Consider the following 15,701-nt stretch of genomic DNA (forward strand, 5'->3'; position numbering starts at 1 on the left):
AGAAAACTTCCAAAAAGTACAAATAAAAGTTTCAGACCCTGTGTAAATAAATCATTGGTTGTTTCATTGTTTTGTGTTTGGTTTTCTTTTGTTTGAGGACAACAGATAAGGATGAGGTCACACCTCCCTCTGTTTTATAAGAGGACAGATTAGTAATGGCTATTTTGCTGTAATAAAAACGTCATTGCTCAGTGTCATCACATGCAAACTAAAGCATATGGCGTATATAACTGAAGTCCTCCCCCTTTCATTCATTCTCTCCTCCCTTCCTGAATGTTAATCTATAGTCACATTCTCACCTTAACTTGCTTCAGCGATGTGGTGACTCGACTCTTCTCGTGCAGAGATGTAGTGGAACGTGTTTGTTGTGTAAGTTTACTTTGGGTGGGAGCTCATAGTGCTCATAATAGTGACACCGAGGAGCAACGACTGCATCGTGAATATTTACCACGGTGTTTAATTCCACTGCCATAAATAAAAACAAACTATGTGGACTATTTCTTGCACCATCTTTTTGATTTTTAAAAGGGAAAAAGCTAGTAAATGGACCTTTAGTCAAGATGCTTTTGCCACACTTTTCCGAAGAGCAAGAATGAAGTTCCACGCTAATCTAAATTTTGGAAAATTCCCATACAATTGAAAATATTACACCAACTCAATATGGAACAAAATATTGATTTAATATGTTAAATATCTAATTTAGCATGTTTAGGAAGTGTAATTATTGAAAGGTCGAGGGCAAATTACCAGATTAAGACAACTATTAAAGTTCATTATCGTCCTTAGTAGTAATTGTTTAACAAAATAATGTTAACTCAAGATCCACTTACTAGCATTTTTACTGAGCTTTCCACAAAAACACACTTCATCAGTGAATGAATGCGACTCTGTAACTCTGTTACAAATGGGACAACTTCATTCACTGATGAAGACCATGAGTGAGGAACTGTTAAAGTGTCATAACGAGACAATTAAGAAACTTCTCTCGCTCTTTCATAGGAAAATTAACTATTTTAAAACTTTCTGAATCATCTGAAAAATGCACAAATCTTAAAACTTTCTTAGTTCCTGAACAGTTGATGTTGAGTGACAAATGGCAGTTATTCGAGTGCATTAGGATCTACATGTGTTCAATCATATCCTGTAGATGTTAAAATGGATGTTGTCCTACAGGTGGAGTCCCTGAGCAGCGTTGTGGACGGGCTGGAGTCATCACTGGGCATCACGCGGGTGGAGCTGGAGGGGGCAGTCAGCCGGATGAAGAGGGGCGAGGTGGAGACGAGGAGGGTGGAGGAGGCCCTCCAGAGGCTCCAGAACAACCTACTGAAGGACCTTTCAGACGGCATCAACGAGGTGAAGGAGGCCCGAGAGAGGGACTTCTCCTCTCTGGAGAAGACTGTGGAGGAGCGTCTGGCTGAAGTGAGTCAGTCCATCACGGTCAACGTGGCCGAGTTCACCGAAGCTCAGGGCAAAGCGCAGAGCCAGCTGGCTGATCTCAAGGCCCGTCTGGGGGACATGGAAGACCCTTTGCTCATCAAACAGGAGCTGTCGGCCATCGTCGAAGCCGTAGATGAGATCAAAACAGCCAAAGAGGCTGCCGATGCCTCAGCTGACTCCTTTAGGGAGCAGATAGGCGCTGTGAGGTCAGAGCTCCAGACTCGTAACCAGGAAGTAGCCTCGCTGTCTCAGGAAGTGGAATCAGTGAGGTTAGTGGTGCAAGACACTGTTGGGAATCTGAGGCAGTCACTGTCTGCAGCAGAGGCCGACGTCCAGGCTCTGAAGGACAAAAGCGTGACACTGGAGAGTGGCGTGGAGCACGCCGCCGATGCCGTTCGTAACGTGGAGGAGCAGGTGCAAGAAGCTGCTACTCAGGTCCAGAAAAGAACGGAAAACCTGGAGGCCAGAGTTAAAACATCGGAGGAGATCGAGGAGTCCCTGTCAGCGGCCGTGTCAGACATCTCCACCAAATTGGAATCACTGTTCGCCAAGTACGATACCCATGAAAGCACTCTAGCCACACAGGAGCAGGCCGTGGAGAAAGCCAAATCTGGCGTGGAGCAGGACATGGAGGTGCTGAAGAGCAGTTTGGGGGAGCTCCAGTCCAACATGGCCTCTCTGGGCAGTGCCCAGACCAAGCTGTCTTCGAAGGACTCCAGCCTGGGTCAGCAGGTGGTGGTCTTGGAGAAGAGGCTCGCTGCTCTGGAGGACAGCAGCAGCAGCAGCGGCAGCATAAAGCCAGAGCAGCTGCAGAGTTTAAGAAGCGTGGTAGCTGGTTTGGAAGACAAGGCGGCCAAGCTAGAAGGCCACGATGAGGCCATTGCTGCTCTTCAGAAAGCTCTGCAGGCGACCACGAAGACACTGGAGGGCTTATCCAAGGGCAAGGAGGGAAAGTCGGGAGTTTGATTTGGCAACGTGACATCAGGACACCAAATCATGACAATAATGATTCCCAAAGACCACAACCCACGTCTCCCATTTTCTTGAAGAATTGTTTTTTCACAAACTTGACGGTCGATGTCACGGTGTCACGCATTTTAGTAGAAAAGTAGCCAATGTGGGGAGTTAGGACGGGGCGGGGGGGGGGCAGAGCTGTAGCCTGCTGCTGATCTGTGAATTCAAATACACACTCATTCTGCACTGTAGTTCCTTTTTTTCTCATAATGTTTTGTTTTGTGTAATTTTCTGTGCCTCGGCTGTTTTTTTTTTTAAACCAACCAAATGCAATAATAAGTTCTTTTTGAGCGCTCCATGTTTTTTATTTACAAGAATAAAAACTTTTGTTGACCTAAAGCTGTGAGGAACCTTTTCTTGCTGTGACATTACCGGTTAAAACTATGATTTGGTGCATAAGCTGCCTTTACTGTTACATCATGAGTGACACATTGAGCTCTTTCATCTTCAAACTGCGGTAACGGATAACATGTAATTTACCTCTTTTGAGGTTTTACGTTTGACCTTCTTCCAGGTGTTCTGCAGAAATGTGCTTCCTGGTGGAACACCCGAGGCTGCAGTTGTTATTTGCTGGAAAGCATTTGGACTCTAATGGACCATTTAAGTAATGTAGAGCGCCCAGGGGATGCAAGGAAGTGCTCTTTAAACATAGTTTTCTTTAAAAAAAAAAAAAAAAACTGGAATTTTTAGTCTTGACAACTCATTGGTAAAGGTGAGGAGCTTTTGTCTGGGGTGCAATATTCGACCCATAAGGAGCAAAAAGCTGCTTTAAAAAGTACACAAACGGGATTTGAGGAAGAGAAAACTGGGGCCTGAGGTGATGCTACAAAATGTTGAAGAAAAGTCTGAAGTCAGAGGCAACTGGAATCGCTGTGTGGAGCCTTGAAGACGTCTCACCATTAACCTGAAGCTTCATCAGTCAACTAATAATAAATATATTGTGGCCTGGCTGCATCATTTTCCTCAGTTTTTCATTGAAAGCTGATATTTTGTGTCAAGATCTCTGATCCTGAAGCCGATACCAGGATCCATGTTAACTGATCATACAGACTGGAAACAGCTATAACCCGGCTCTGCCCAAAGAACACAAAATAAGCCCAGAAGCAAAACCTCGTCAAAACCTTTTATCTTGTTTGTTTACGTTAAAAAAACGGTCTATTCAAGGATGATTACTATAATTATTATTGCACGGTTGTGGCGATATAGAGTGGACACAATATGTCCACAGACACACAAGAAGCAAACTCACCAGCCTCAATTTCACGGCTGAGAAATCAGTTAAAAAGGTGACAAAACAATAACAAACCAGTCAAATCTCAGCCAGGTGTCTCTAATATTGGCTGACAGGAGTCAACAAAGGAAACAAACTTGCTGAGCTTGCTTGACCACAAGCAAACTTCAATAACATTTTAGAAAGGTACACGGAGGTGCCAGAATGTTCACATTCATGCTACTTTCTTTGGGGAGGAATTTTCACCTTTATATGAGAGATGATGGGTGTAGAAATAGGGGAGACAGAGAGGTGAGACATGCAACAAGGGGCCCGAGGCTGGAATCGAACCCGCGACGTTGCAGTTGATTGGCATCCTCATTCATTCATACACTGAGTCAAAGTTTGGTGTTAAAAAAAGGTTTATTTTGGCAAACCTTCAAACAGTAGTATGACAGCTGAGCAGATGAAAACGTTGATCTCGAGGACGTTGAAGTGTGCTGCTCATGTTGGCCGGTGCATCTCTCCAATGTCAGATATATTAGCTATTGCACTAACCTGTTTAGATGTAACGTTTAAATCTCCCTCCACTGCAGTGAGGTTGGCCAGTGTCTGTCTAAGCTCAGCCACCTCCTGCTCTCTCTTCATCAGCTCCTCCGCCAGTCTCCCTATCCGCAGAGTCAGGTCTGACAGCTGAGGCTCAAACGCCCCAAAGTCCCTCTTAATGGCTGCGACTTTGGGTTTAAGGTCGGCGGCGAAAGTCAGCGTTCTTATCATGCGAGCTCTGCCGCTCTGCAGCTCCCGCATGCGCTCAGAGATCTGCTCGTCTGCGGCGGTGAGTTCAGGGACGCGCCCGCGGAGCTTCTCTATGGCCTGGGTGTTGCGTTCACACGCGGCGCGGAGATTGGAGACTCGGTCGATGCTGCTGGTCAGCACGTCCCCGATGCGTTTGACCATGCTGTGCTCCACCTGAGTGGTCTTGTCCTCGAGCTCCGCCACCTGAGTGAGCAGAGACTCCAGCTCGGACTGCAGACCGTCCATCCTGCGCACGTCTGTCCTCACCGACGCCACCTAGTGGGGGAATACAGAGGGCCGGAGGAAAATAGGAAAAAACTATGTTTTTTACAATTGATTAAATCGTCTACTTGGGCAATACATTAAAACAATCAGACACACCTTGTTGGCAAAGTCCGTTGCGATGGCCGAGGTGCGCTCTTCGATCTGTCCCACGGCGTCCTTCAGTGACGTCTGGCTGGTCTGAAGCTGAGCTCGTTTCTCATTCAGCCCAGAGGACCACTCCTCCAGCCGGCTCACGTCCTGCTCCAAAGCCTCCAGCCGGGGCCGCAGAGCCCCCCGCTCACCCCCGAGGCCCTCCAGCATCAGCTGGACGCTCTTGCACTGAAACAGGACGGAAACAGTTTGTGTGTTCAGGAGGTGACGGGTATTCAAAGCGATCACACGTTACAAGACATCATTTCAGGTTATTTATCCTTTATGAACAAACACAGGAGAGAAACGAGAGGATTTAATACAAATACAACCTCTTCAGTAAAAAAAAAAGGTGATTTTATTAAATGAGTTCAATGATGAAATAATTGCCATGTTTTCAACAGGTGAAACCAAAATCAGAAGGAAAGTCGTCAAAAATATCAAGACTTGTTACACATCTACAAAAAAATATTCAAAGGATATTTTCTGGATTCATCAATGAATTGTTTTGTCAAAATAAAATGGCAGGAATTGTAAAAAATGTATTTTCCCCCAAACAACAGTCCGAAAAATATACAGTTTACTACTGTAAAACACAGAAAAACAACAAACCAAATAGTTTTTGTGTCGATCAGATTAATCAATGTAGTTTTATCTGGAAAGAGCGGCACAGATATTTTCATATATTTGGGCATGTTTTATCCATTACAAAAGAAACCTAAAATGTGTCACTCCACATTGAACAAATATTAAAATAAATATTCTTCATCGTATAATACAGTGCATGCACACCAGAGTTCATGTTGAAATCAGGGAACGTTTATGTAACGATGGTCACCATTTTCTGACATTTAACTGAGGTACACATTTAGAAAAACATTGAACTTTGATAGTTTTTTACAGCTAAAAGTAAGATACAACTCCTCCTTATTGGATCAAAACAATGACATCATTCAGTGAGGTCATCATATAGAAGTTGAGTCATCTTTTGCCCACGCCTCCTCCTCCTCCTCTTCCTCATTCCATCCTTCTTCCTCCAGAGCGTCAGGGTCCTTCTGGCTGTCGTCTGCGCCCCCCCGCAGCACCATGGTGAGTTCACGGACCGCCTCTTTAACCACGGACAGCTCGTTCTTCATCCTGAGGATGCTGTTTTGAGCCTGCAGGGTGTCCAGCTCCTGTCTGATCTCGAGGATTTCGTTGAGCGCTTTCAGCATGCTGTCCTCGGTCCCGAACACCTGTAACGTCACCTCCTCCAGACGCCTCTCCGCCCCGCTGAGATCCCCCGTCAGCCTCAAGATGGAGCGCACCGCCTCCTCCACCTGGGGCAGGTGCTCCTCACACTGCTGCGCCCGGGGAATGTGCTCCTGGAGCTGGGTGCCGAGCTCCGCCTCCCTCTTGGTCAGGCTGCCGATCTGCTCCTCCAGCTTGTGGATCTGCTTGGTGTTCCAGTCCAGATGATCCTGCGTCCGCTGGGTGTCGTCTCCCTCCGTGCGCTCCAGAGCTCGTGCGTTCCTCCTGGTGCTGTCCTCCAGCTCCTCCAACCTCTCGGCCAGCGACCGGCCCCTCCGCTCGGCCTCGTTCACCCGCCCCGTGGCGCCGGCGTGGGCCTCCCGAGACTCGGCCTTCAGGGCGGCCAGGTCGGAGGCGATGGCGGCCAGGCGCTCCTGCCACGTTTCCGTCACGTTCAGGAAGTGGGCGTTGACCGTCTGCAGGTCCCGAGAGGCGGAGTTCTCGTCGGCCTGCATCGACATTACGGCGGCGTGGAGGGTGGAGATGTCCTGCTCGAGTCGCGCTGCCAAGGAGACGGCGGAGAGCGCCTCCTGTAGGTCGTCTTCAGAGGCGGCGAGCTGCGGCCGCAACACAAAACAGGAGGGCTGTTTCTGTGGGAGCTCTATGGTCCTCAGTATTCATATGTTAGCAAGAAACAATGAGCATGCACACACACACACACAACGGTAGTGTTTGCAATAGAAGTGAAGCATGAAAGATAGAAAGTGTTGGAAGAGCACATAAATGTGGATACTAGAGATGTGGATGCAACAAAGACAAGTTGTGCTCAGCTGACAGGAGTTTTTCTTCAGTTTTCAAAAAACAAACAAAGTAAAGCTTGCGGAGGGTTGCATAAGTAGTTCACAAACCCTGGTCACAGGTCAACCCTCTGTGACCCCTTACAATACACCCTCAAATTTGATCTCCTGACCCCCGGGTTACTCACTGTACTCCTTTCCCTTCTCACTAAACCACATTAAAACCACCAAATCACGTTCTGCATGGGGTTCATTCTTTTTTAGGGTGTAATTTGGGTGAATTGACCCTTTAAAGCTCCATCCTTAGAAGCATGTTCCATTATGTATTTATATGATGAATACAGGGCGTCAAACGTACCTTCTCAGAAACCTTCAGGACTTCTTCCTCCATGTCGAACAGACTCGAAGTCTTTCGGTGTAAAGATTTGTACTTTTCTTCAATTTGGGAAAACCTCTCATTCTGTTGCAGCACCACCCTGAAACCAAGAGAGACACAACGACTTTAGTGGAGAGAAACAAATAGAAACATTTATCACATTGATGCAGATGTTGCTGATGACTTACCAACTCAGAGCTCCGCACGCTGCAAGCGACAATAAGCACATTATAAACGTTTTATTCACTCCTGCGTTGTTTCCAGCTTGCATCTTGGCTTTATGCATTTCATCTTTGCAGTTTGCATCCGACGTTTCGGCGGCTTCGTCGCTTTGTTTTTGTGACTTCTTCCTTTGTTTGAACTCGGTACGCATTTTAACACACCGGCGCACTATTAGCAGCTTTTACTCTGAATGAATTCAGCAGGCCGTAACGGTACAAACAAGTCACAACCAGCTATTAGTTACGCTGCAGAGTAAAACAACACGTCTCCCACAGATACGGTCATAATGTGGGACGCTAAAGTAACGTAAGGAGTGTGTAATTAACGACGGTTACCGATAAAAAACAATCCTTTCGCTTTTCCCTGTTCCTTGGGAAAATGCCGCCTTCACGTCCTCCACTTAAAGTCGTAAATACAACCATTAACAGAATTGTTAAATTAAAACACAAAGAAACGGTTAAATTTAGCCCGTGTTTGGATGTGTTGTCTGTTACCTCAAGTAAACCAATGGTTTTCAACAAAATTATATATTTTTTCATGGTAAAAACTATGCTTTAAAACATAAACGGAGTTCGAATTTTAACATTCATAGTTACGACAGCGTACTAAGCACCATAAACGCCTCAGCCAGCCACGTAAGCGGCTCCCAGCATTGGTCCTGAAGGGAGCCATGCTGGATTAATGTTAGGTAGAAGCTGAAACAACTAATCGATTAATTGATTAGACATCGGATAGAGAATTGATAAGCGACAATTTACATAATTGATCAACCGTTTAAGTAATTTAGCTTCTCCAATGTGTGGATCTGCTAATAATGCCTATTTTATTTGACTGTAAATAGACTATTTTGGGGGTTTAGAAAAATTTTAATTGTTTTTGCTATCAGTCAATCAAACAGTGTCTGTGCAGTGTTGGCAAATAAATGACCAGGTAGGAGAGCTTCGGCACAAGCCATTTATTTGGCATGTTTCAAAAAATCTTACTTACATTTTGAGTGTCAAAATATGTCAAAACTTGATTATCTGTAGCTTTCTATAAACGGTAATTCAAAGCCCTATACATCATTGCATGTAGCAGTTCTATACAGTTGTTATTGAACGATTGTTACTCTAGCGTTATTTATTAGGGCCCAACAGCCGATGTGTCAGCGTTTATCATCTACAAGGGTCATGCAATTTACACAAGCTACTATTCGCTTACGTAACATTTAACAATATTAAACGGCAGAAGACAAACAATCTTACAAAGATCAAACGTGGACGCAACAGCAACTTGAGAGGCAATGGTTCAATTGTAAATACAGTACATTCAAGCAAAAGCTGCCACATGCAATTTCTAACAAACAATGTGCAAACCGGTAACCAGACGACTCCACAATACGAGGGCGCGTTAATCAGAGATCTTTGGACTAAGGCATAGAGTGATGGAGTAAACAAATATTTGGTCATTGAAGGATCTACGACTTTCTCTTTCAGTGTTCCATATTTAACAACTCCAATCAAACTCCTGAGAAGCAGAAACAGTACCGAAATCGCTCAGTAATATAATCATCCTGTCGCCGATCAGGGCTTTATAAACTCTAGTCCACGATTAGATATCTGAAGAAGCCTTTTCGGCATCATGGCACAACTCTACCTAAATAATAATACCTAAATAATAATACACTAAAGGCTCACACTAAAGCCGTAGTTCGTCCATATCAAGAGCCACGAACAGACATCAACTGGTTCTTCTATTGCTTTTAAATGTCAAATCCAAAATCACACCCAATTACCAGCTCAGAATTAAAGATATAACCTGAACCTTGGCAGTATGTTACAGCAACAAACAAAAAAGAAAGAGGGCTTTAAAGGGATTGTTTACATTTTTATATATATATATATATATATATATATATATATATATATATATATATATATATATATATATATGTGTGTGTGTTGCTGTACAACGGGGGCCTGAAAGCTACAAAGAGGTCCCACCACATCAGGAGATTCTAGTCAAGTCTTTAGTGTGTGCAGTTCAATTTAAGGGGGGCAACATGGAAAGTTATAGCAGACATGTAAACACAACTACCAACAAAAAAACATCTAGAAATTAATAACAAAACATCACCAAAAGGCACCCGTCAAAAATTCATGAATCTACAGGTTCTAATGTTGACCACGTTATCGATTGCGACGGCTTAAAAGTGTCCGATTCAAAGCAACAGGATTGAGACAAAAACGCATAGTGCAACCGACCTGCATGGTGCAGGCTCATCATGATGCTAGTAGGCAGATTGCTTAAAGAATAGAATTAGATGAGAAGATTGGTAACACTCATTTCTGTTCATAGATATACGGCTACAGCCAGCCAGCTTAGCATAGTTATATCTTATCTGTTTAATCCAAACAAAAAGCCAAACTTGTTAGAAAGACTTCAGACAGAGCCAGGCTAGCTGTTCCCCCCTGTTCCCAGTCGTTATGCTAAGCTAAGCGACAGATATGAGAGTGTTGTCAGTCTTCTCAACATTCTCTTGGCGAGAAAGCGAATGAGTATATTTCCCAAAAATGTCAAACTTTTCCTTTATACTCAGTTTTCCATAGCTGCTTAGGTTTCATGTCATCTTGTCCTTTTAGAATAACTGATGCTCGGCCCACGAAAAAAAAAACACAAAAAAACATAATTCACAAGATAATGAAGCTTCTGCGCTAATGAGGCCAATTTCAGTTTATACAACTGAAAGTATGCCTGACTAAAGAAATATATATTTATATATATCTGGTCCCCTACGGCCTCTTTATCAGGGTTTGGTCCCGTCTGTGGAGGAGCAAATATAAGTGCACTTTGGGGACAGAAAGGACACTTTCAAACCCATGGGAATGTGCAAAACAGCACAACACAGAGTGCTTGTGATGAGCAAGAGTATGTTGACCAATTAAAAACAAACTGAATTTTCTCCACTGTTTTGTTTTGTTTATTTTTTATCTCATCAACTAAAAAGGAATCAAAATGCAAATCCATCCTTCAAAACACCATAAACCCTGTGCTACATATAATACTTCTAAATATTTAAACCCCCAAAGACCTCAACGCGAACCAATCAATAAACCGCAAACTAAACTTCATCAGTGAACTGTACACAGACGTCTCCCTTCAAGAAGCCTGCAGGGGAATGTTACTTCCACTGAAAATTGTGCTTGATCCTCGCGATTCAAACAGCTGTTGTATGTACACCACCTAATAAAAAACTAGATATAGATGTATACAGGGCGTCAATTTGGATGCCTTCGTGGAACAGATTTGCCCATCGCACCTCTTTAGCTCCCAGTAGGAGCGACCACCAGTCCACTGGGAAACGTATGTGACTCTGTTGAACAGAGGACGAGTATTAGGGCGCTGAATCCAAGAGGAGGCGCACCAGGACTCAGGTGCTGTAGTGATCCTGGAAAAAAAACAAAATAAACAATATTAGAACTTGTGTTTTGTCAGACAAGATGTTCATACGATCTTGATTCAAGGGGCGTATTTCTGACCCACCTGAATTGAGCTGACTACGCCACTGGCCATGACGGAGAGTTTTCCTGCGACAGAGCGAACTCCCAGTTTGAGCTGCGACATGTCGGGAGCACTGGGCAGCACGTTGGTCAGACGGTACGAACTCGCTGTGTGCGCAAGACGAGCAGAAAGACAAATATAAACATTCATTTAATGGTACGAGGCAATCGTTTTAAGCCTGATTATTGGGTTCTGTCGTATGCTGTAAGATAGAAAGTACAGAGAACACTGACATAACTAGTGACCTCAACCTGAGGAAACATTGCGAGTGCAGTGACATACGACTAGACTGTTGAAGTGATTGTTGCCCGCTTGCAGACATTTTGTGAGTCTCGATTACAAAGTTCCCAAAACAGAGAGTTGTTTCTCACCAGTTTGTTTCTTTGGATCATCAAACAGGTCTGCTGAACTTATAGCGGAACTCCCAGAATATCTTTCCAGTCGTGTTTTGGCCTCGTACTAAAAGAAAAGAAAAGAAATGTAAACACAAAAATCACACAGTACAACACAATGTATACACAACATGTGGGACGGGTAGGATGCATGTCTTCATTTTGTACCTCGGAGTTATCTCGCTTTCCGAAGTACGTGTCAGAAGAGATGGATTTCACGTCACCGCCGAACTTTTTCTGAGCTTCTCCGGTGTCTGGGACGGCTTCAGGTTTTCTTCTGCCCGTGGGTCTAATAACAAACAAAAGTTCCGACTGTCTCAAGCAACAATAAGTAGCCAAAACGTCATGACTCCTCTGACGGGAGGAACATTACATTAAAACTGTTTTAACGTACCTGTCATTCAGCGATGTTATAGTGGAGCTCAAGAAGAAGTCCGGCTCTGGTTTCTTGCTCTCCTTCATCCAGCCTCCTTCCTCCCCTTTATCATCCCACCTCGAGGAGAAGCTATCGGAGGTTTCTGTTTGATCCTCAAACCGGGACAAGACCCTGAAGAATAATGGCAGATGAAAATGTGATACTTACAAAATCAGAATAATAAAAAAAACGAAATGAAGCCGACAAACGTTAATAAACCAGTAATAGTAAATAATATGTATCTGACTTGGCGCTGAAGGACCCTTCGTCCTCATCGTCCTCCGTGAACCGACGTCCTTTGGTGGTCTTCTTTCCCATCGGACTCTCCTGCTGGATGATGTGCATGTCTGACGTCACAGAGTGAGACACTCCACTAACAGAGGAGAGAGGGTAAAGGTTACCACACATTTTCATGGAGGATTAGAACGCTTCTCAAGGCACCCAAAATAATGCCTAGACAGTACACCGCCTATAAATACAGAAGAACAGAACTGTAAAGTACACTTCACTCAAAATGTTCATTATTGTCCTTGTAAAAAAAGCTTTACAAGCACTTATATCAGTCTGGCTTTAAAGCACAAAACAGAGCCGATTGTACTTCATTGTATTCTTAATACATTTGATTTTAGGTTTAGGTTTACATGGGAACTCTAAGATACAGATCTATCAGCAACAGGGTCAGGAGTCTCTTCATCATCATACCTCCTCATGCCCATACCCATGCCCAGTCTCTCGGCTTGCACTTTCTTATTCCCCTCTAATCCCTTCAACTTCTTCTCCTCCATTTTCCTCTGCTGCTCGAAATCTTTACAGGCCAGTCGCAGAGATGGAGAGCTGGGGGGGGGGGGGGGGGAGAAGGGAGGCGAGTTTAAGGAATGACAAAACAGAGGGAGAATACAGCAACAAAGTAAAGGTAGGAACACGTCAAAGACGATAAAGAAAGACAAAGAAACTCACATGGATTCCTCGGGCTGGTAGTTCTTGGCAGCACCGGTGCCGCCGTCTTTCTCTCTGAGCTTGTCGGCAGCTTGAGCCTTCTTCTCCAGCTCTGAGAAGCTCTTGCTGCTAACCTTCTGAGCGCCCAGACCGCCCTTCTTAGAGCCCAACTACAGGCAGACACGTTTTTACAAAACACGATATGAATGCAAAGTCTGTGAACAAACATACTTACGCGTACTGTTCGACCGAAAGTTAGGATGAGTACATACCGTTTTCTTGGCGGCAGTTGGCTTCTTCCTAAGAAGAGAGGAGGAGTCTGGAGAGATTGAGGAACAGTAAAGTTACATCTCCGACAGTTTAGGAATAAATCAGATGGAAAAACAAAGGTCGAAAATCCTAAAAGTGACGAATATACACCAACCTGGATTTGCTTTTGGAGAAGCACTCAGCATGTCCACACTAGGACCCTCATCTAGATTACCTGAAGAGGATTAATATACATGTGATGAGCCAAATTAAATGGCATTGAGATAAATACAACAAGTGCATCTTTGCATTTTGTGAATACCGTTACTGTCTTCCTCCGTTTCCCTGGTTAAAGGCTTCTCTGATGTGGAGGAGCTGAGATACGATTTGGGCATGTTCAAATTGTCAGGAAGAGTCTGGGCATCAAAGAGACACACGTGGCGAAATTATTAATCCCTCGTCACTCTAAGTAGGTATCCAACAAGCAGACATCACACTTCTATACCTGTGAATGCAGACTGAAGAAGTCCAGCTGCTTGTCGTCTGGTGTCGTCGGGGAGAGAGGAGCCTGACTGTCGAGCCACAACTGGACAGAAGAAGAGCAGTAAAACTGATACAGCTGTGCACTTAAAGATACAGGAGAATTAATGCAAAGTGTGATAAGCAAAGAGGAACTAGACAGGAAGTCAAAGTTCGTTTTTTATCCGATTCTTTCATTCTGGCTCCCGTCCAATCATTGAAGCAACCTGCAAGCATAGGGGGTTTTAAGACAGTAAACCACTATGTCAGCATTACCTCGGTGCCATGGCGTCTGGTCGCTTGTGTGGCTAAATTCTTTATCTTCTCTCTGTACTGGTTAGCAGCCCGGCTGTTGTACTTGGTGTTGGCAGCGTTGGTTGTGCATCCTTGTTGATTGAAAAATGAAAACTGCAGACACGGGGAAAGACGACGCTCGAGTTAAATAACGCGAGTGTGAAGCAATGCTGGCTTTAAAATCTGTTGACAGCGTGCCGATACGCGCCGCCTTCAGGTACTGACCGCATTGGCATTGCCTCCCACTTGCATACATCTGAGCTGATACCACGACCAATTGAAATCCAGCTCAGTGGACCTGTGTGAACACAGAGGGACAAACAGCATCTCAGGTTCCACAACAATTCTCCCCCTCGCATCCGACTCTAGTCTGGATTTTTCTACTCATACTAATAATCTTGTGCAATCGTGTGCTTTTGTGTTTTCATCACTAGATTATTTGTATTACCTGATAAAGGTCAGGTGCACACCAAGAGACCTGTGTGTCCCAGAGCAGTCTATACACAGGAACACACCGTAGGTGATGCTGGCCCAGCTGGGGTTTTTAGCCGAGCAGTCAAAGCAAGCCTGGGAGGAAGAAGAGAGCACAGGAGGAGACACACAAGAATAATGTTAATGTATAAACAGAGTGAATTGATATTTTAAAGAAACAGGCTAAGACGTTGTGTTTAAACTCCCTCCTCGTTGCAGATCACACGTTCAAAATGTAAATAGAAAAAGTGTAAGTAAACAATGTGGTTGTAACCATAAAGGTCTGAAGTGCACGTTGCCTGTGCATGCATCTGGCTGCTGATTCAAACAGCTGTTGGTGCAGTGGGTTGAATTTCGCAACGAGATTACCTCTTAAAACACAGTTTCATTGCGTAATTCAGGATGTATGCACTGCAGTGTTACATCTCCAAGCCGTCGGAGGGCTTAAAGCCTTAACAAACATAGCTAGCTTAAGGTTGAACTGTCCAAATGTAGCGTAGGCTAGGCTGTCAACCACTTAGCTAACGTAACATCTGGTCACAGATCACACGTTTTCTGACAGAAAACACCCTTCAAATGTCACCACGGCGCACTTCAACAACACCGACTGGTTTTAAACACGACACGTAGCAGCTACGTGACACATTAAGCTGATGAAAGTAAAGCTAGCTTTTGCGTTGTCTCAAAGTGCGACGTGTCAGATAGTCTGACTCAACTTCCTCGTTTAAAGAGTAGCTAAACCGTCCCCCGTTTGAAACTCTCACCTTGTTCGTAGGAACCGCGCGGAGTCGCTTAAAAATAGCGGAGATGTCCTGCTTGCTGGGCTCTGACATTGTTCTATCTATTGGAAACAACTGACGGTGAGACGGACGCGGTTGTGTGGCATGAAAATCAGCCCCGTGTTTTCCTCAATAGCGACCGAATACGACACGTCAATAGGGCAACATCATGGTCGAGCCGTGATTGGATAAAAGTGACCCGTGGTTGTGTTATTGTAGCAGGGGCTTCTGGGTAATGTAGTTGACCTATACATTTGACGCTGAGTATCTATCTAGTCAAGTAAAAACACTTTTTGTTCTTTTTTATGTTTAAATACATTTGATATAAATTGAATTACTGTTGGTTTATTTAACCCATAGATAAGCTTGAGTGGGCTGCATCAACTTTGAATTCATTCAATTAAACTTTCTGCATCAGCTAATATGTTTGGAGGAATCCATATCCCTACAATGAACGTGATCTTGCACCAAAATGAAAATACATTTTTGGGGTAACTTTGGTAACTAATTATTCCCAAAATATGGGACACTAACATGTAAATCATAAGACCCTTTACGAGTTTGGCAGGACACTACAAACAAAATAACTGTACAACTGAACTACTGATGTT

The 15,701-nt window shown here is 44.2% G+C and overlaps 3 protein-coding genes across 4 annotated transcripts in view; 1 reads left to right on the forward strand and 2 right to left on the reverse strand.

The window, feature by feature from the left end:
• Window positions 1–3,091, forward strand: part of ckap4 (cytoskeleton associated protein 4) — a 5,931-nt gene extending 2,840 nt beyond the window's left edge. The window contains exon 3 of the mRNA XM_076111410.1: window positions 1,174–3,091. Coding sequence (XP_075967525.1) covers window positions 1,174–2,403 — 1,230 coding nt within the window. The 3' untranslated portion in view covers window positions 2,404–3,091. The remainder of the gene's footprint in view (window positions 1–1,173) is intronic.
• Window positions 3,092–4,071: 980 nt separating this feature from the next.
• ikbip (IKBKB interacting protein) lies at window positions 4,072–7,768 on the reverse strand. Of its 2 annotated transcripts, XM_076111414.1 has the most exons (4): window positions 7,462–7,765; window positions 7,256–7,373; window positions 4,838–5,059; window positions 4,072–4,732 (listed from the first exon to the last, which is right to left on the reverse strand). In XM_076111414.1, the coding sequence occupies exons 1-4, from the start codon at window positions 7,644–7,646 to the stop codon at window positions 4,166–4,168; spliced, it is 1,092 nt and encodes a 363-aa protein (XP_075967529.1). In that variant the 5' UTR covers window positions 7,647–7,765; the 3' UTR covers window positions 4,072–4,165. The 2 variants fall into 2 exon arrangements, with proteins under 2 accessions (XP_075967529.1, XP_075967528.1); XM_076111413.1 differs by lacking the exons at window positions 4,072–4,732; window positions 4,838–5,059 and adding an exon at window positions 5,206–6,717 and having other exon boundaries at window positions 7,462–7,768.
• A 663-nt stretch (window positions 7,769–8,431) lies between these two features.
• On the reverse strand, window positions 8,432–15,240 carry arfgap3 (ADP-ribosylation factor GTPase activating protein 3). The gene is made up of 16 exons (XM_076111412.1): window positions 15,076–15,240; window positions 14,289–14,407; window positions 14,066–14,138; window positions 13,823–13,954; window positions 13,533–13,613; window positions 13,350–13,443; window positions 13,203–13,262; window positions 13,051–13,097; window positions 12,800–12,948; window positions 12,545–12,676; window positions 12,090–12,215; window positions 11,822–11,974; window positions 11,596–11,716; window positions 11,407–11,494; window positions 11,018–11,142; window positions 8,432–10,922 (listed from the first exon to the last, which is right to left on the reverse strand). Exons 1-16 carry the CDS (start codon window positions 15,142–15,144, stop codon window positions 10,905–10,907), a joined length of 1,587 nt encoding a protein of 528 aa, XP_075967527.1. The 5' UTR covers window positions 15,145–15,240; the 3' UTR covers window positions 8,432–10,904.
• Window positions 15,241–15,701: the final 461 nt, after the last annotated feature.

Source organism: Anarhichas minor, unplaced genomic scaffold (assembly GCF_050575085.1).
Source record: "Anarhichas minor isolate MPS153535 unplaced genomic scaffold, ASM5057508v1 ptg000045l, whole genome shotgun sequence".
NCBI lineage: Eukaryota > Metazoa > Chordata > Actinopteri > Perciformes > Anarhichadidae > Anarhichas > Anarhichas minor.